This window comes from Phyllostomus hastatus, unplaced genomic scaffold, assembly GCF_019186645.2.
Source record: "Phyllostomus hastatus isolate PE091 unplaced genomic scaffold, TTU_PhHast_1.1 phas_scaffold_182, whole genome shotgun sequence".
In the NCBI taxonomy this organism is placed as follows: Eukaryota; Metazoa; Chordata; class Mammalia; order Chiroptera; family Phyllostomidae; genus Phyllostomus; species Phyllostomus hastatus.
In genome coordinates, this window is record NW_025334013.1 from 12,479,429 (window position 1) to 12,499,118 (window position 19,690).

At 38.5% G+C, this 19,690-nt stretch overlaps 1 protein-coding gene across 7 annotated transcripts in view; it reads right to left on the reverse strand.

The window, feature by feature from the left end:
• EIF4G3 (eukaryotic translation initiation factor 4 gamma 3) overlaps nucleotides 1-19,690 on the reverse strand; it is a 288,954-nt gene that overhangs the window by 60,223 nt on the left and 209,041 nt on the right. For 4 of the 7 annotated variants that reach the window (XM_045858600.1, XM_045858604.1, XM_045858603.1 and 1 more), the window contains 5 exons: nucleotides 19,047-19,293; nucleotides 17,298-17,431; nucleotides 13,839-13,958; nucleotides 7,674-7,844; nucleotides 1,928-2,125 (listed from right to left, as the gene is read on the reverse strand). In XM_045858600.1, coding sequence (XP_045714556.1) covers nucleotides 1,928-2,125; nucleotides 7,674-7,844; nucleotides 13,839-13,958; nucleotides 17,298-17,431; nucleotides 19,047-19,293 — 870 coding nt within the window. Of the gene's footprint in view, nucleotides 1-1,927; nucleotides 2,126-7,294; nucleotides 7,373-7,673; nucleotides 7,845-13,369; nucleotides 13,481-13,838; nucleotides 13,959-17,297; nucleotides 17,432-19,046; nucleotides 19,294-19,690 lie in introns of all 7 variants that reach the window. The other 3 variants (XM_045858599.1, XM_045858598.1, XM_045858597.1) reach the window with 2 other exon arrangements.

The following is a 19,690-nucleotide window of genomic DNA, read 5'->3' on the forward strand; positions in this document are numbered from 1 at the left end:
TTTCAGATACTGGTATGCTTTAAGGCAATATGGCAAGTGACTGAATGAAATAATCGCAGATTTGGATTTTAGCATTGCCTCTTACTACTTACATAACATTGAGAAAGTTAGTTATCTTTTTTAAGTTTCAGTTTCTGATTCAGTAAAGTGGGACTAATACTATTGACCTTTCAGAATTAGAATAACCATTAAAGTATGAATAATACATGTAAAGTATTTGCTCATATTAAAATCTAGTAGGTGCTGAATACATGCTTTCTGTTACAACAACCATCCTCATTCTACAATCACCACTTCAAGACCTTCGCAATTTTTCCATCACCAATATAGTTCTGAATCACTTAGGGCAGTGATTTTCAACCTTTTTCATCTCATGGCACACATACTAATTACTACAGTTTTTGCAGTAAACTGGTTGAAAATCACTGTTTTAGGGCTTACTACATGCTTAAATACTGAGGTGGGAACTTTATATACACAATCTCTTTTATTTTTTAAAATTTTGTTTAGTTTTAGAGAGGGGGAGGGAGGGAGGGAGAAAGAGAGGAAGAGAAACAAACATCAGTGTGTGGTTGTCTCTCACACGCCCCCTACTGGGGCCCTGGACCACAACCCAGGCGTGTGCCCTGACTGGGAATCAAACCAGTGACCCTTTGGTTCACAGGGCAGCTCTCAATCCACTGAGCCACACCAGCCAGGGCACAATCTCATTTATTTTAGTTTTTTCATTATAATAACCTTAAGTTATATGAAGCAGTCATATTTTATGGATTAAAAATGAGGCTTAAAGAGGTTACATAACAATTTGAAGGTTATAAAGCTAGTAGTGGTGGAGTAGTTAGGGTGCTGACCTCTTTTCCCTTAGATTGTCAATAAAATGAAAACATGACAAAAGCTAACACAATAATAGCCGTATGGTGTGAGCGATTCACAATGGTATCTATTTTTTTTTTCGTCAGATTGGCAACGGCTGCAGATTTTTAGTAATTAGTTGATGTGTTCCATACGATGAAAAAAGTTGAAAATTGCTGATCTAAACCACACATTTAGGCATTCAAACACTACAGTATCACAGAATACCTTATAAGTGATTTTATGCTGGGCTTTTTTCAATATAAATTTTGAGTTTCTTAAAGACAAGATGTAACTTTTCTAAATCCCAACATACTTACCTACCACCTTTGACAGAGGTACTCAAAAATATTGATAGAATGACAAAATTTTATACTTTCACAGCAATGCATAATCATAATGAGTTGTGAGAATTAAAAAACTCAAATGTTAAAGGTCAAACATTTTTGCCCCAAGTACCCCAGTAACAGAGAAAACACAGACATACATGCCAGTTTCATGACTGTAGAATTGAGGACAATGAATATTAATCAGACATCTTAGGTCCCCCAATCTGCCTCCCCCTGCATTTGACAGGCTGTGAAGATTAAATGGCTGTTAACAATGTAAAGAGAGAGAAACCTAATAGTTTCTAAGACATGAAACTTCCATTTTTGAATCCTTTATGACCACAACTATCCTATCAGTTTCACTGAAGCTAGAATTGGAACCAATGTGTTTTCCCATTTTGAATGCAATGTGAATGAAAGGATTTGTTTTATTTCTATTAAGAGGATGCCCCAGGAAAAAATGCTTGCCCGTGACAACAATTGCACATTACTAATTTAAACCACATTCCATCTTCCTCACACTGGATGAAACCATACGTGCCCACTGCAGTCTAGTCTCGCCCTCCAGAGATCAGTACACATTTTATAAAAGGTTTCTTTTTCTACAATAAGAATGTTATATTAATAGATGCTAAAAATATATTCTCCCCTTTACGTTGCCCCAATGACACTTCTGGGAAGATGTATAGCGAGGGGAGAATATACCTCTTGGAGATTTCTGGTTTTACTCCTTCCTCTCTTCTTACCGTTACTAGACACCGACACATGTTTGCGTAAGCCACGGAAAAACTGGGCTCGTCGATAGCCTTCTCGAAGACCAGGTCGATGACCCCCTTCAGCCGCTCCTCTGTGTCCACGGTGAGGCCGGACACCTGCTTCATCAGCTGGTTGAACATCTGTGGTGTCAACTTGTTTAAGATGCTTCGAACTTTCCTAAAAAGCTCCTAGAAGGATACACACGCAAAAAACAGCATTATAGTAATGGGGATATTACGATGCTTTCTGTAAGAATTAATATTTTGTTTATAACATATAAATGCAACTTTCCAAATGATTCCTTAAATATTATTATTAATATTATCAATATCATTTATTAATAATAAATCTCTAATGTATATACGAAGTGAAAGGAGCTATACTCAAAATGATTCCACTTACATGATACTTTGGAAAAAGCAACATTATAACTACAACCAGGTCAGTGATTAACAGAGGGGGACATGTGGGGACAGGATGAATACAAAGTAATACAAGGACATTTCAGGTGGCTGGTGGAAATGTTCTGTATCTCGATTGTGTCAGTAGTTGCATGACTATGGATGTCTGTCAACAATTACAGAACTATACACAAAAACGGAAATTTTACTAAATGTAGATTATATAATTAAATTTACATTTACTTACATAAATAAAATAGCCCAGTAAAATTCATGAAATCATGATATAATAACTGAAAAGGCCTACACAAATGTTTTGTTTGATCCTGTTAAACATGTGTATTGGTATACAAAGATTTTAGTTATGTGCCAAAATGTTAATACTTTCTCTAGGCAGGAGAAAGTAAATAAATCAACTTAAATTTAAAAAAAAACTATATTGCCAAGTTTTTGAGCAATGGGTCACTATTACTTTAAAAAAAAAGTTTATTTATTTATTTTTAGAGAGGGGAAAGGAGGGAGAAAGAAAAGGAGAGATACTTCAGTGTGTGGTTGCCTCTCGCACACCCCTAACCAGGTACCTGGCCTGCAACCCAGGCATGTGCCCTGACTGGGAATTGAACCGGTGACCTTTTGGTTCACAGGCCAGCGCTCAATCCACTGAGCCGCACCAGCCAGGGCAAGTCAGTATTACTTTTATAAAGAAACAAAAAATTAAGTTTAGTAGGGATGGGGGAGTCATTGCATCTTTCTAATTTTGCCTATATCAACTGAGATAGTATTGTTTAGGTCTAAAACTCTGAACTGTTTTACATGAAGAATAAAAATCAACAATCTTCAAATATCTTCAAATATTTCAGAAGATAACAAGTTTAGAAGATAGGATAATAAAAAGATAATTTACTGAAGTAATGTACAGCATATTTTAAAGGTGCTAAGAGAGTAGATCTTAACAATTCTCATCACAAGAAAAAAATTATAATTATGTACGATGATGAGTGTTAACTGGAATAATTGTAGTGATCATTCTGCAATATATAGAAATGTCGAGTCATGACACTGTACACCTGAAACTGACTTTATTAAAAAAATCCCCAGCATCAAACAACAACAAATTCACTGAAAATCATTTATTCCCCATAACTGCAAATCTACAACCAATTCTGTACCAGGTACAAATAAAGCCTAAGGCACAATTATGGTCTTCCAGACCACTGGCATTTAGAAGCAGAGACAAGGTAGTTACAAGTTAAGTGACAGAGAAAGCACGAGGCAGATCAGGAGCTAGAGAAGGGGGAAGTTGAGGTACAAGAGCGATCAGAGGCAATGAGTTAGTCAGGGAATGCCTCTGGAAGAAACTGAAAATTGACTGGGCCAGATAATTGACAGAAAAAAGCTGTAAGTGGGGAAAAAAGGGACAGGGAAGAAATTTTAGGAAGGGAAAGCATTTTAGAAAGGAACTTTTTAAAAAAAGATTTTATTTATTTATTTTTAGAGAGGGAAGGGAGGGAGAAAGAGAGAGAGAGAAACATCAATGTGCAGTTGCTGGGGGCTGTGGCCTGCAACCTAGCCATGTGCCCTGACTGGGAATCGAACCTGCACTTTGGTTCGCAGCCCGAGCTCAATCCACTGAGCTACGCCAGCCAGGCTAGAGAGGAACTTTTACGGAGAATTTCCTCCTTTGGTATACAGAACGATGAAGGAAGCTCACAGAGTAGTGCGCGCTAACTGGGAGATGGGATGAGGTTTAAAGGGATAGGGTAAAAGCTGGGGTGCAGACAAAAGTCAGTCCTGCAGAAGAGGGTGAAGCAGAACAGGTATGAGGCAGGGGACCCCAGTAACGGAACCACCACAGTAGTGTGTGTGTAGCGGTCTAGTCAGGTCACGAGGCAATGATTTCCTAGAACTGCTTCAAGGAGGTGAAATCTTATGATACAGGAGGAATAAGGTTACAGGTAGTCATTCATAAAGTTGTTATAATATAAGCTGTAAGAATGAAAGAGTTTTCTGGAAGTGGAGGCAACAATAAAACTACTGTTTTCACAAAAAGGGAAACACGCAAAATAACAATTAGCAGTTCAAAATGGGGTACACCTATGCGGAGAAGAAAACTCCACAAAAAAATGAAGGAATGAAGCAAAGATGCTACTTATTTGGAAGGCAATAGATCAAGAAAAGTAAGGTTGTATGGGCCCTGAAAAAATGAAGTTTATTTATGCTTCATTAAATTTGCACTATCGAGTCACTACAGAAAATAATTTTTGATAGTTTAAGTCAATATAACTAATGATTTTGAAGTAAAAATTAATCAATAATGGGTACAACTCTGCCCTGGCTGGTGTGGCTCAGGGGACTAAGCACCAGCCTACAAACCAGAAAGTCGCAGGTTCAATTCCCGGTCAGGGCACATACCTAGGTTGTGGCCCAGGTTCCTCAGCTGGAGAGCTGTGAGAGGCAACCAATCAACATATGTCTCTCACATCGATGTTTCTCTCCCTCTATTTCTCTCTCCCTTCCCCTCTTTCTAACAAGTAAATAAAATCTTTTTTAAAAAGAGGGCAGAATTCTGTTAACAGAGTAAAGGGAGGCAGATTATAAGTCACAACAAATGGATTATTCAGTAATCACCACATGGTGGGTAACAATCTCTTGGAGCTTCACTTCTCCTCAATTGAAAAGTAGAGAGTTTCTATTCCCTTCTTCGTAGGTCTGAAGAATCTAATGAAGGAAGACACTAACACAAATGCATTCAATTCTGAAACAAGACATCTTCAATAACTCAGCAGGAATTTTAACTATCTTTCTAAGCCCTTTAGGCCTCTTATCATTGAGCATTTCATAGGGGACTAGAAGGAGGGATGCAGAAGGTATTTTTAAAAAACACTGACATATACTGAGAATGAATGGAGGGAAGACTAGGTACTGGATATCAGTGAATCTGCAAAAGGATGTACTTAGGGACAAACACCTGAGCAATCACCAGAAAGACGAACAAAGGCGAGTAGCCAAGTTAGACTGACAGCATAGCTTCCATCCAAGATGGAGATGTAGGTAGACACACTGTGCCTCCTTTCACAACCAAAAGAAGGACAACAACAAATTTAAAAACAAAAATAACCAGAACTGCCAGAAAAATTGAACGGCATGGAAGTCTAACAACCAAGGAGTTAAAGAAGAAACATTCATCCAAAAAAAATATGGCCCAAAAAGAAAGAACAGATCAAACCTCCAGAAAAAATACAACTAAGCAATGAAGAGATAGCCAACCTATCAGACGCAGAGTTCAATACACTGGTAATCAGGATACTCAAAGAATGGTTGAGTATGGTTACAAAATAGAGAAAGAAGTGAAGGCTATGCAAAGTGAAATAAAGGAAAATGTGTAGGGAACCAACAATGAAGGGAAGGAAACTGGTGCTCCAATCAATGGTTTGGACCAGAAGGAAGAAATAAACATTCAACCAGAACAGAATGAAGAAACAAGAATTCAAAAAAAATGAGGAGAGGCTTAGGAATCTCTGGGACAACTTTAAATGTTCTAACATCCGAATTATAGGGGTGCCAGAAGGAGGGAAAGAGCAAGAAATTGAAAACTTAGTTGAAAAAATAATGAAGAACTTCCCCAATCTAGCAAAGGAAATAGACTTCCAGGAAGTCGGGAAGCTCAGAGAATCCCAAAGAAGTTGGACCCAAGGAAGCACACACCAAGGCACATCATAATTACATTACCCAAGATTAAAGACAAGGAGAGAATCTTAAAAGCAGCAAGAGAAAAAGAGACAGTTACCTACAAAGGTGTTCCCATAATTTTATCAGCTGACTGCTCTAAAGAAACCTTGCAGGCAAGAAGAGACTGGAAAGATGTATTTGAAGTCATGAAAGGCAAGGACCTACACCCAAGATTACTCTTCCCAGCAAAGCTATCATTTAGAATGGAAGGTCAGATAAAGTGCTTCCCAGATAAGGTCAAGTTAAAGAAGTTCATCATCACCAAGCCCTTATTATATGACATATTAAAGGGACTTACCTAAGAAAAAGATAAAAAATATGAACAGTAAAATGACAATAAACTCAAAACCATCAACAACCAAACTTAAAAAACAAAAACAAATTAAACAAACAACTAGAATGGGAACAGATTCACAGAAATGGAGATCACATGGAGGGTTATCAGTGGGGGGGAGGGGGAGGAGGGTACATGGGGGAAAAGTATAGGGAATAAGAAGCATAAATGGTAGGTATAAAATAGACGGGGGGAGGTTAAGAATAGTATAGGAAATGGAGAAGCCAAAGAACTGACGTGTATGACCGATGGACATGAACTAAGGTGGGGGAATGCTGGTGGAAGAGGGGGTACAGGGTGGAATGGAATAAAGGGGAGAAAAAAATGGCACAACTGTAATAGCATGATCAAGAAAATATATTTAAAAAAATAAGTCTGACAGCACAGCTTTGTAATGGATCAGTTCATCTTGGTCCTGACATTCTCTGAACAACTTTATTGATTCGTTTATTTGTTTAACAAGTATTTACTGAGTACCTACTGTGTGTGAGGTTCTCTGCTGGTGCTAAATGAAAGTCAGTATTTCTAAGGCCCATCTCTGATCCAGGAACATCATCATACTGAGTACCCGGCTGCGGTCCAGGAACTGGGCCCAGTGCTCTGTACTACTTCACTGAACCTTCACCGTGGCCCTGTGAGGTAGGTCACGTCACTGTCTTCACTTCCCAGTGGAGACACAGCAGAGGTATCCCAAGGGTAGGAGCCGGCACCGTGTGCACAGCAAAGGGTGAGCCAGGCTTTACATTATTTGACATGCAAAACATTTTGTGTGGATTAAAGGAATCCTTCAGTTTACCCTACGGAGTTTTGAGGACAAGATATGCATATAAAAATACAAATGATTTAATTTTACTCCTAAAGACTCTAAAACAAGATGGGTTTCTTAACTTTACCTCTTTAGAAGTGAAGGTCTGACAGGGAGACATGAAGCAATGTATCAACCAGTCTGTTGCACAGTAAACACTGCGAATCTAAAAATATATTTTTAATACAAGCAAATATGGATCTAAGCCTAAATGATAGCATTCTATGATTTATGAACCTTTCAGACATAGTGTCTGTTCTGAAAAGCACACACAAAGCAATTTCAAAGTGAAATAGGTTGTCTGGTATCCAAGATGGCTTTTAGAATAATGCTTGCCTTACAGCAGGAAAACACAGCACAAAAATCTTCAACTAAGATCTCCAAATATATTCATAGGGCAACACGACAAGCTCAAACAGTATCACTGTAACTCCAAACACAATGGCAGCATGAGCTTCTGTGCTCACCTGGGTTTTGATGTTCTCGGGATCCTCGGCTTGGCTGTCTCGTTTCTGACTGGGCTTCCAGGCGTTCTCGGCCTTTTTCAGGTGCACGTCTTCTTTCACGGAGACCGTGATGATCTTCCTGGGCTCTCTCCGCTGGCCAGGCTGAGATCTCCGCGGTCCGACATTCAACAACTAGGACAAGAATATTCTTCATTACATCTCCACAGCGCACTTACGATTCACTGTCTCTGCTACGCTGCTCGGCTCAAGCCTGATGATCACACCCAACACATCTAGATGCAAAGATGAATGTTAGGCACTCTATTTAGATTTGATCTTTTGGGGGAGTTGGGGGCGTTAGGTCACCATCCATGTAATGTTCTCCACCACTATAATCTTAGATCCTGAAGTCCTAAGTGAAATAAAGTGATGGAAAATTATATTCAATAAAACTGTTGTTTCTCACAAAGAAAAACTACCCTTCGCTGATGCTCTACTTACTTTGAATAACTACAAAAATCCACATACAGTAATAACCAGTTACAAATCTGCTTCCAAAACTGGGTGAAATGCAAATACAAGCTTGTCACAAAAATTTTCTGTAGCACAGACACCCGACTTCGCTGCAGATCTTAATGGATCCCTCTGAATTTGCTGGGCCAGAAATACTAAAGTAAGTCTTTCTTATATCATTAATGAGATCCAACTGAATTGCTCCCTGAAAAAAAATATTTTCCTCTCTTTATGAGTTCTCTGTTCCTGCTACAGTCCCACTATACTCATCATGTTAAAACCAGTAACATACGCTGGCATGTCGCACTGGACATCAAATTAAGCTTTTGTTACTGTGCGATAAGGAGGTAGGTTAAAAGGTGCATTCTCTGTATTTATAGTCACAACAGCTGCTACATTAAATGCTTGGAAATAATATTGCAAGATTAAACTGTTGGGTTGATAGTAAGTTCCGCTCCTCTGTTGCATAGTGAGAGCCTTTATGTTTTCTGATATAGCATTCTCTAAATGCTGAGTAAATATTGCCATTAGGTTTTAAGAGGGAAAGAAAAAAGCTTCACACAACACATGTAGACCAGAATCATACCTCACTTAATGCCCCAATACTACCCTTCTGAATTCATATAAGGCTTCAGGAAAGGAAGCAGAGACTTAAATGTCATACTTTATATAAAAAGACAGGTTATAAGAGAGGCATGGTTTCAGGCCTCGGCTGAGAATCTTAAAAGCCTTTACATATCACTCATTTTCAGAATTACTCCAATATTTCACCATCTGCCCTAATTAGAAATGGCATTATCAAGAACGTATCAGGATCAAAAGTTAGAATTCCTAGGCACTACAACACTAATTTATCCAGCCAAGAGCCCAGTGCTGATGATATGGTCTCAGACTATTAGTAAACATTAAAAAACTGGGGTCAGACAAACCCAGAAGCCACAGGCACGGTACAACTAAAAGAGAACTAAACAGATCACCAGGCTGAAAAAGTGCCAACAGGAAACAGCTGCTAAACCAAGTAGTACTACTGTAAGAACAATTATTTATAATGGAAACTTTGATAAGACAGCCTGGACAAAATAATTCTGTTAAGAAAATGTAGTAAACCAAGTACTATATGGTTTTTTTATAATTCAGGTTATATTCACTAAGGTTAATCTCTTTTTCAATGCTTGGATAAAGTCCAAGTACAATATTACATCACAAGACATTTAACTTAATCCATGCATTTACTCATAAAACTTTGTCAAGGACAAAGGTTGGTGGCTGTAATGAAAGATTATTATGTCAAAAATCACATAAAAGCAATAGTATGCATACTGGAGATATAATTTTAATCATATTTAGACAAACTTAGAAAGTGCCCATTTCCAAAAAATACTGCAAACATCAATGAACAAACCTTGGCATTTGAATCTAGAAAGTAATTATGCCACATCTCTTTACCTGCCTCTGGACACATATGTGTGAGATGTGAGCTATATTACAAAACAGATAACAACGTTAGTCAATATTTTAGTCCAGGAGAAAAAGATAAAAAAGCTGAAATTATAACCATGTGTAAGTGCCCAAGAAAACTTTTAAAATTATATTTGTACCTCTGGTTATAATTAAGACAGACACTGTTCACAAATACTTATCCAAGAATACTGAGTTCTTCAAAAGGTGACTATACTTATAAATGCTTAACATGCTTATTAATTAATCAATCTCTAATGTTCTCATGTTGACACTCTGAGAATGAACGCGCTGTCTGGAATGTCAGTGTCCGGAAGGAACGCGGTGCAGATCTGGAGAAAAGAGGCAGACCACAAGACAAAAGAACTGTGGGGTCTTCAGTCCGATTCTGCTGTTTACGAGTGAAGTTGCTGTGGGCAAGTCTCTTAACTTTGTTGAACTTAAGCTTTCTCATACAATAAATTGCTTGTCCCACCTACAAAAGTTATTATGAGAATCATGGTGCATAAAATATAAGGCATATAAAAGCACCTAAAATCTAGGTAAGGTATTATCATCAATAAAAAAGCACCAAAGGAACTTTTTCAAAAGTGATATACTGTAGATTGTTGCAATTACCTATACATATTTTGTGTCCTTTTTTAAAAAAAATGTTTTAAATTTATTTTTAGAGAGATGGGAAAGAGAGAAACATTGATGTGTGAGAGGCACACCAACCAGTTGTCTCTCACATGTCTGCAACCAGGGACCTGGCACACAACCCAGGCATGTGCCCTGACTGGGAATCGAACCAACAACCCTTTGGTTCGCAGGCCAACACTCAATCCACAGAGCCACACCAGCCAGGACTTGTGTCCTTTTTCATCTGTGAAAAATGTAATACAAATTGTCAAATTTATAGTGTCCTTCAAAAGTTGCACCATATATAGTGATACGACTTAATGTACTTTGCCGTGTATAATGCATACTTTTTTGCCCAAATTTTGAGGAGAAAATAAGGATACCCATTATACATGTGTGGTATCTGAAATACCTTGTATCTGTTCTGTTTTATAATTATTTGTTACATAAAATTTCTTGTACCATAGTATGTTAAAAATAAATGCTAAAATTCCTTTATAATACAAAAAACAACTATCTGAATATAAATAAATAAAAAATTGAGTAAGAAAGTTAAAACAAAAGATTTTTTCCTCAAAGTCTGGGCCAAAAACATGGGTGCGCATTGTATGCAGCTAAATGTGGTATTCATGGAACACAAAATCTGGGACCCAGAACTAGAAGTTATGAAGTGTAGTCCTTTATTCCTAAAGGGAATAAAGCCTGGTCTCCTTACCCGAAGGGCAGACTACCATGACTGATGGCTGGAAAAGAGACTTTAAGGTATAATGTGCTCAGGGTCCACAAACGTCAGAACCAATATAAAGCATCAAAATCTGGGGTTTACTAGTGAGCCAAAATTTTTTTCAGGCGGGAGCTGGGAGTTTAAATTTTTTGCCCACTCTCATATATTTTTCTTAAATGTATTAAATTAGAAATTATACTCATCTCTGGTTTAGAGTTTACTATATATACTGCTCTTATCTCATTCAGAGACTAGCACCTCAAACACCTCTGCTTACCTGGATCACCGAAGGAAATAGGACCACTGCTCATCGCAGCAATTTTGAAAGACAGACAACTAGTTGTTACTTTAAGGGGAGAGGGAAGCATGATATGAGGTCAAGAACACTTTGCCCCCAGGAGTGTTCTATTATAGTTCAGCTAATCTCCAAGTAAGCTGAAATGAATATAAATGGTAAGTTACTAGTCTAGGCCTACTGACCCTTGCTCAACGTATTTCTTTTGGAAAACTCTCAGTGATGTCTGGCAACAGATTACCATTTAAAATACCACAACCGCTATGTAACTTGACTTTTAAAAAGCTACAGAGATGATACTGGGTGCTTCCAACTGATATGCACTTTATTGTCCATCAAAAGACTTTTATATCTGAAAACTGCATGTGACATATTAAAATAACTGCTATGCAATAAAAATATTTTATAACAAGTCTGTTGTGGGAAAGTTTATACTAGGAATTACGGGTATTTAAGCCATACAATGAAGCATACCTAGCAGATACTAAGATTCTTGGGTGGTAACCACTTATAAGCCAATTTGGAAGCTGGTAAAAATGACTACATGTACGGAGCCAGAAAGTATGAAGAGTGGGTCTGCCGCTTTTTTCCAAATAGCACTACTGATTGCTCCTTCATCCGTGTCTACAACAATATACCAAAGTAAGCTGGACAAATTAAATGGAGAATATTTGTTAGCTAATGGAGATGTGGAAGAATAATTACTTGCATTAAACCAATAGAGCACAATTTCACTTTAAAATTAGCTTGTGGTATATGACAGAGCTGTTTAAAGAAAATGATTAAACAATTAAAGCTGACCTTTCTGAAGACACTACAGATTCTTGATAAAGGCTTGTTTCCAGTCATGTAACTTTGCATGCACCGAATAACTCATTTATCTGATATATGTGGGCACAGAGATTAGTGGGCAAAGATACACTGTGATAGTTACTTTTAAAGTTCATTTTCTAATTTCAGTATTTTAAGAGAGATAGAGTTTATTCTCAATTCACAGTATTTCCTTCCTGCTATACCTAATTAGCTGACAATAGAAACCTGGTAATAAAAAGTGACAGTACACACCGGCAGAAAAGATGTGGCAATTTATACCTTTTGCTAGTGACACATGAACAAAACTGAGCAATGTGATGATCACAGGTGCTGCTAACCTGAGATTAATCAACATGCTATTGACATTATTTCAAATGTTTGGCAAAACAGAGATATAAATCAAAACAAAAACAAAAACAAAAACACTGACAGAATATAAATTTAAGCGACTGAAAAAGGAAATAATACTCAAAAATAAAGTATAAAATGCTTTCTAGAAAGCGGCTAAGACTTTCTGATGAGGAAATTCAAATCTGTAACAATCACCACTTAGAGAAAATAAAGGTTAAACTTCAAAGCTGTGTGAGAATAGACATCTTTAAGATGGCAGTGCCCAGTAAATAATACGCTTTAAATTAAAGAGATTTTCTGTAGGTTCTACAAAGCCTCCAACACAGTGTGCGCATTTAAATATTTTTCAATCAGGCTGCAGGTAAATAATCAAATGATTCAAATACCTACAAAGTGACATTTGTCTTCAGATGCTGTTGTCTTATTTCCAAGCGGGTTTGAAAAGTTGCCATTACAGAAATAAAAAGGTGATGGGGAAATAAAAAGTGTCACCTCATGTAAAAATATTTTTACAAACATCAGATAATCTTAACAGGGTGCTCTGCAAATGTACATGAAACCCTAAGCTCCTCCAGAACTTTAAGTGCTCTCAAGCCATTCCACCTTGGGAGAAAAAAGCATTCACATCAATGGCAACTTTCCCCCACGCTTTCTGCAAGTCTACAAAGCACGGAGTAGGCCTATTCTGCCAAACCCTGCACAGGGCAGTGCCCCAGCACAGCTCCATTGGTGATGCCATCTCCACCGGTGAAGGGCCTGCCACTGGGGCGTGAAGGCAATCCGCAGTTTACAACACCACACTCTTCCGTACGTGTTATACGTGTTACTTGTGCATGTTTTCACTTCACAAACTATTGTAAGTGATCAAAGCAAAACATAAAGTACTCTAAACTATAGACTATTGTTTAAAAAATTAAAAAAAAAAAAAAAGATTCAGCACACCCCTAGAGGCAGGCTCTTCAGGGCTGGGTGCGACATCACCAGTGGAGTGTAAGCTGGTGCTTTGCTCTGTTCCAGAATTGGCAATCCGTGCCTGCTCTGCACTTTGCAAATCTGTAGAAACAAAGACAAAGAGATGACCATTAGCTGAAAGTCCTCAGAGATCTCTACTATGCCAGGTAACCTCAAAACAAAACACGAATCATACTCAAGGTTGTCTCTCTCTCTTTTTTAACCCATTTGTAGGTCATTTCAAGGCCAAATTCATGTAGACAAGCTTCTTTCAAATAAAAACGACTCAAGTGTACTCTTTATTTACTTTAATATTAGTTTGGAAAGGATAGTCTTCACCTCTTCTACTCTTCTTCCTGTTTAAAGGAACCAACAAATGAAAGCTGTTCTCTTGCTGCTAGACAAGGTGTCCTGAAGTCTACGACAGTTTCTACTCGGGCTGTAGGGAACTTGCACTTACAGGTACACCTCTTCCACCAGAGGGCTGCCTTCCAAAATCTGCAAAGGCTGGAGTAAAATCTGGTCCTCGAGGCAAAATCCGAGGATCCAGAGTTCGCAATGGCAATTTGGGTTGGTTGATCTGCACAAAGAAGAAAAGCAAAGCTTAACAAAAGTTCCAGAGCATCCAGTACCACAACAACAAAACCTTAGACTGAAAAGTGATGTCGCCTGAAATGGTAAGCACTGGCTTCCTGAACCAGTGAACGTCCAATGTGAACCTGGTGGCTTCTTCTGGGCCGGCATCAGAGCCCTCAGGTCAACAATGGTTTCCCGATGCCCTGGGACTGACTAGGCCCAAGATTCCCAAGGAGAAGCTAGACATAATCGGTAAACTGGCTCACCAGTCAGGACCGGTAGAACACAAGATGGGATTCTATTTTGGGATTCTATAAACTAGGGTCAAATTTTAAGATTTTTTTCCCTAGCATATTCACCAGAACATTAGAGCACCTGCCTATGAGAATCCTACTATTGCTCATTTTGGTTTTGATGCTGTTGATTTGTAATCAGAAAAAGCATGCATCCTGAGTAGACAGTAAGTCTCAGAAGGAGATTATGTTTCATGCGTGATAACTCACTTAAGATCTCACTCTGTCTAGTACACAGAAGTTGCCTGACCTTGCACAGGCATAGACTATGACTATAGAATCAGCAAAGCTAAGTAGCTCAGCGAAAATCAACTAATGATTGGCCAAAATCAGAAACAGACAAGGAAGAAAGACAGGAAGGAATGTTTTCTGAAAGGATCATCTAACTCAGTGAATAAAGTACTGAAGTAGCCTTAAATTAGCACCGCCAATCATTCCGCTGCCTCATACAAGTACCCAGAGAAAAGACTTAGGTAGCAACAAAAATAGTAAGACCTGTTGCTCTAAGAAAGTAAAATAATACAAATAAGGTCTGGAAATCTTAATAAGAGGTGGGTCTCATTCTCTAAGATATTTACCCTCTACTTTGATTAGGGATTAATAGTTCCTCTCCAAAACAATGTTTCATCGTCAGCACTGGTTCATCACTGACTGACATGAACACTTGGGCAGAGAAACATCTGACTTTACTCCTTTTAATTTAAAACAGATAAAAATAGAGGGGACTTATGCCAAGATGGAGACATAGGTGGATGCACAGTACTTTCACGCACAACCAAGAACTGACAGAAAATTTATCTGAATGGAAGTCGGACAGCCAAGAAGTTGAAACAGACCCATTCATCCAGACCGGTAGGAGGGGCGGAGACGAAAGGACAGGAGCAGGTCACGGTGCAGAGAACAGGGAGAGTTGGGCGCATAAGGCATCTGGGGCGCGCGAGATCACAGCGGGTGGAACCTTAGTGTGCAAGTGGCAGCTGGCAGACCCAGTGAGGCGGCGATTGTGGAACAGGGCACAGCACGCAACCCAGGAACCCAGAGAAGGGACTGAGGTCTCACGGAGAACGGAGCTACCGCCATTGTTCCCTCTCAACCTCGCCCTCACAAACAACATCACAATCTAGAGACTGGGGTGCCCAGCTCTGGTGAACACCTAAGGCTCCGCCCCTCATCGTAACAGGAGAAGCCAGACCAGAAGAAAAAAAAAAAAGAGAGAGAGAGAGAGAGATGGCTCAAACAGAAGAACAAATCAGTGCCCCACAACTCACCTTTTTAAGCAACTGAGAGATAGCTAACCTATCAGATGGACAGTTCAAAACACTGGTGATCAGGAAGCTCACGGAATTGGTTGATTTTTGTCGCAAATTAGATGAACAAATGCAGGTTACGATTAAAGAAATGAAGGAAAATGCACAGGGAACCAACAGTGATGGGCAGGAAACTGGGACTCAAAACAACAGAGTGAACCAAAAGGAAGAAAGAAACAACCAAACAGGAAGGAATGGGGAAATAAGAATTCAAAAAAATGAGGAGAAGCTTAGGAACCTCCAGGACATCTTAAAACGTTCCAACATCCAAATTATAGGGGTACCAGAAGGGGAAGAGGAAGAGCAACAGATTGAAAATGTATTCGAACAAATAATAAAGGAGAACTTCCCCATTCTGGCAAAGGAAATACACTTTCAGGAAGTCCAGGAAGCTCAGAGAGCCCCAAAGAAGTTGGACCCAAGAAGAAACACACCAAGGCACATCATAATTACATTAGCCAAGGTAAAAATGAAGAAGAGAATCCTAGAAGCAGCAAGAGATAAGGAGACAGTAACCTACAAAGGAGTTCCCATCAGACTGTCAGCTGATTTCTCAAGAGACTTTGCAGGCAAGAAGGGGCTGGAAAGAAGTATTCCAAGTCATGAAAGACAAGGACCTATATCCCAGATTGCTCTATCCAGCAAAGCTTTCATTTAGAATGAAAGGGCAGATAAAGTGCTTGTCAGATAAGGTCAAGTTAAAAGAGTTCATCACCACCAAGCCCTTATTATATAAAATGTTAAAGGGACTTATTTAAGAAAAGAATATATATATAAAAAAAACATGTATAGTAAAATGACAGCAAACTCAGAATTATTAACATCTAAAGCAAAACCAAAAAAAAACTAAGCAAACAACTAGAACAGGAACAGAACAACAGAAAGGGAGATCACATGGAGGGTTAGCAACAGGGGAGTGGGAGGAGGAGAAAGGGGGAAAAGGTACAGAGAATAAGTAGCATAGATTGAAGGTGGAAAATAGATAGCGGGAGGGTAAGAATAGTATGAGAAATGTAGAAGCTAAAGAACTTATAAGTATGACACATGGACATGAACTAAAGGGGGGGAAGTGGGTGGGAGAGGGTGTACAGGGTGGAAGGGAGTGAAGGGGGAAATGGGACAACTGTAATAGCATAATCAATAAAATATATTAAAAAAATAAAACAGATAAAAATACGTATTGACTGTATTAATTTTCTGCATGCATCATTAAGGTCAGATGTGAAGATAAAGGATTCCTATTTATTTGCATAGGATTAAAAACTAATCACTACAAGAACCATTCGGAAGAATTTTGAGATACACATTATTTGAATTATGTTTGACTACTGCTTAAGTTTGATCTGCCAAATACCTTCCTAGGTTTATGACCTATCCTTAATGCCATTCAAATTCCATACTGAAATTTGAGAATGGTGGGGTGGGGAAAGAGGCTTGTATCACTTCAGCTATATTAGCCCAACAAACAATTTTCACCACATCACTAGGAAACAGCCATAATAAGCAGACCATATAACCATAATAATCAGTTTTAAAACTTCACCACTCAAATATGGGTCAAATCCCTGTATCATTATAAGAATCCCAAATCAAAACTCTAATTCTTAAACATTATACATTTTAATTCAAATACCATTTAGTCTTACAATTCCTAAAAATTGCTCATACTTCACGTATTTGCACTGATCATAAAAACCACTTCCAAACCAAAAGAGAGAATCATGCTCTGAGTACCCAGCTTACCTTGTCAAGAACCACATCACTGATGGGGGGCAGGCCCTCCGGTTTCTGTATACAGGCTGGCATGTACTGAATGTCCAACAAAAACTCCCTGTCGTACTGCTTCTTGCCTTCAGTATCGGCAGGCTTCCAGGATTCTAGAAGAAGAAATGTAGGTAGAACCAACTGTCTATAAGGTCATTCTATATGTGTCCAGTAAAATTACAAACCAAATCCAGTATTTACTTTTTCTCATTATGAACAAACACACACAAGTGCAACATTAAGCTACAGCCAGGAATGTCACGTAATGATTTTATACTGCCATTTGTTCTTTTATTCCTTCTGGATACCTCTGGATAGAAGGGTAATTTGAAATAAGTTGATATAGGAACCACTTCATCTACACATTCAACAGCCTTTGGGTCCTCAGGAAATAAACTACCACACCTATAAATACCTCAGAAATAAGGAATTTAATAATATTCTTGGTTTCAGGGAAAAGAAGGATACTTTAGTTGTTCACCTGGCAATGTTATTTTGGAGAGAAAAAGGTAAAAAGACAAAAACAAGTAACATTTAACATTATAAAAAATTTAAGTAGCTAGACATAAAGTTTTTCCCCCGACTACAGTTTAATCTGAAGAAAATAAAATAATGTACTTGAAATAATAAGCATAAATGCTAGGTACAAAACAGACAGGAGGAGGTTAAGAATAGCATGGGAAATGGAGAAGCCAAAGAATTTATATGAATGACCCACGGACATGAACTGGGGGGTGGGGGGCAGGGTTGCTGTTGGGAGGGGCAGTGCAGGGCAGAGGGGAATAAAAAGGAGAAAAAATGGGACAACTGTAATAGCACAATCAATAAAATATATTAAAAAATATTTCTTGAAACAATATTACCTTTATTATATCTAATGTGCTGACAAGTTTTACTCTCCTTTCCTTTAAAAAAAACTGTTGGTTGTAACTCACTAAATTAATTTCAAAATCTATTAAATGAGTTTAAATTAGCAGTTTGAAAAACACTGGTCTAGATGATTTCTGAGGTTTGATATTTCACATGCAAACCCTATCTCAATGCAGAAGTCACTCCAGCTTTGGCAGATGAAGAAAAAACTCTTCATTTGTCTAAACTTTCTATCAAAGGAGCCACCACCTCTCCTATGACACCAAATAGCTCTACAATCTCGAAGTCAAGTATGGTTTACACAGTACTGGGAGAGCAGTTTAATGTATTTGATGGTGTCTAAAGATGCAATGTTCTCTGGCGTCTGTCATATAATTCACAGGGAGCTTCCCACCCTGCAGGTGCTCAGTGATGCAATCAGACTGCTTCTGACTCATCACTGGAGTTCAGTTCTTAACACAATTTCTGTCAACAAACTGAGTTCAGGCCTTGTGAAATGATGAGTAATCTCAAGTGACATGGTCATATCTGAAATATCCCCTTCACTTAAATGAAGTTAAATCATTTCCTGTTAAATCAGCCAGCCTAATGATGACTGAGTCCCTTTGGCAGCTGCTCTTCCAATGCCAGTGAAAGCAGAACACCAGCAGGAGCTATCACTTCCACCAACACAGAACTCTCTGGATTTGCCATTACTAACTTGTGCCTGCTGATCACTTCTGTAAATGTTACAGAATCACTATGATGAGCCTCTCCCTTCTGTCCACTATATCACTATAAGGAGGTAACATTTCTCTAAGGTTACAGTAGAGTAAAAGGAAGGAGAGATGTACACAGGAAGGCAGGGATAAAACTTACCTGGTTTAAATGGGAATGTGACCCCTTCACCAGAACTATCAGTGGAGCCTGAATTAGCATCTATTCCTTCACCCTCAGAAACACTCTCAGCACCATTACGTACAGGCTCAGTTTCTTCTCCATTTTCTTCCACAGTTTTCACTTTTTTTAGGTCTGAGGAGTCTCTCTCAGGATGAAACCCTTGGCTCATTTTATCCTGCTCACATTCAAGTACTTTGTCACCTGAAAGCTCTTCTTCAGCTGTAGGCTAAAGCATATGTGAACACAGGTTATATATTTTATCGCTGTGTGTAAGTACACATGACCATTTACACCTATCCCTTCAAAAGCAGAGGAAAACATGTCATTCGAGATAAGGATGTCTGTGTTCAGCCTTTATGGTACTAGAAAGGTAAGTTGCTTAAAACACTTTTCTCATTTCATCTCCTGAGATAATGCAGACAATTTAAATGGCTACCGAAATGCTTTAACATGACTAATGAAGTCTAAATGTACCAAAGTTTAGAATAGAAAGAACTGTTAATCCTTGGAACTTGATGGACACGAAACAGTCCTAGTCAGAAATCTAAATCAAGCACGCCTACCTACCCTTACCACTGCAGCTCAGCAAATATAAAAAGAAAACACTACAGGGTATTTGTGTG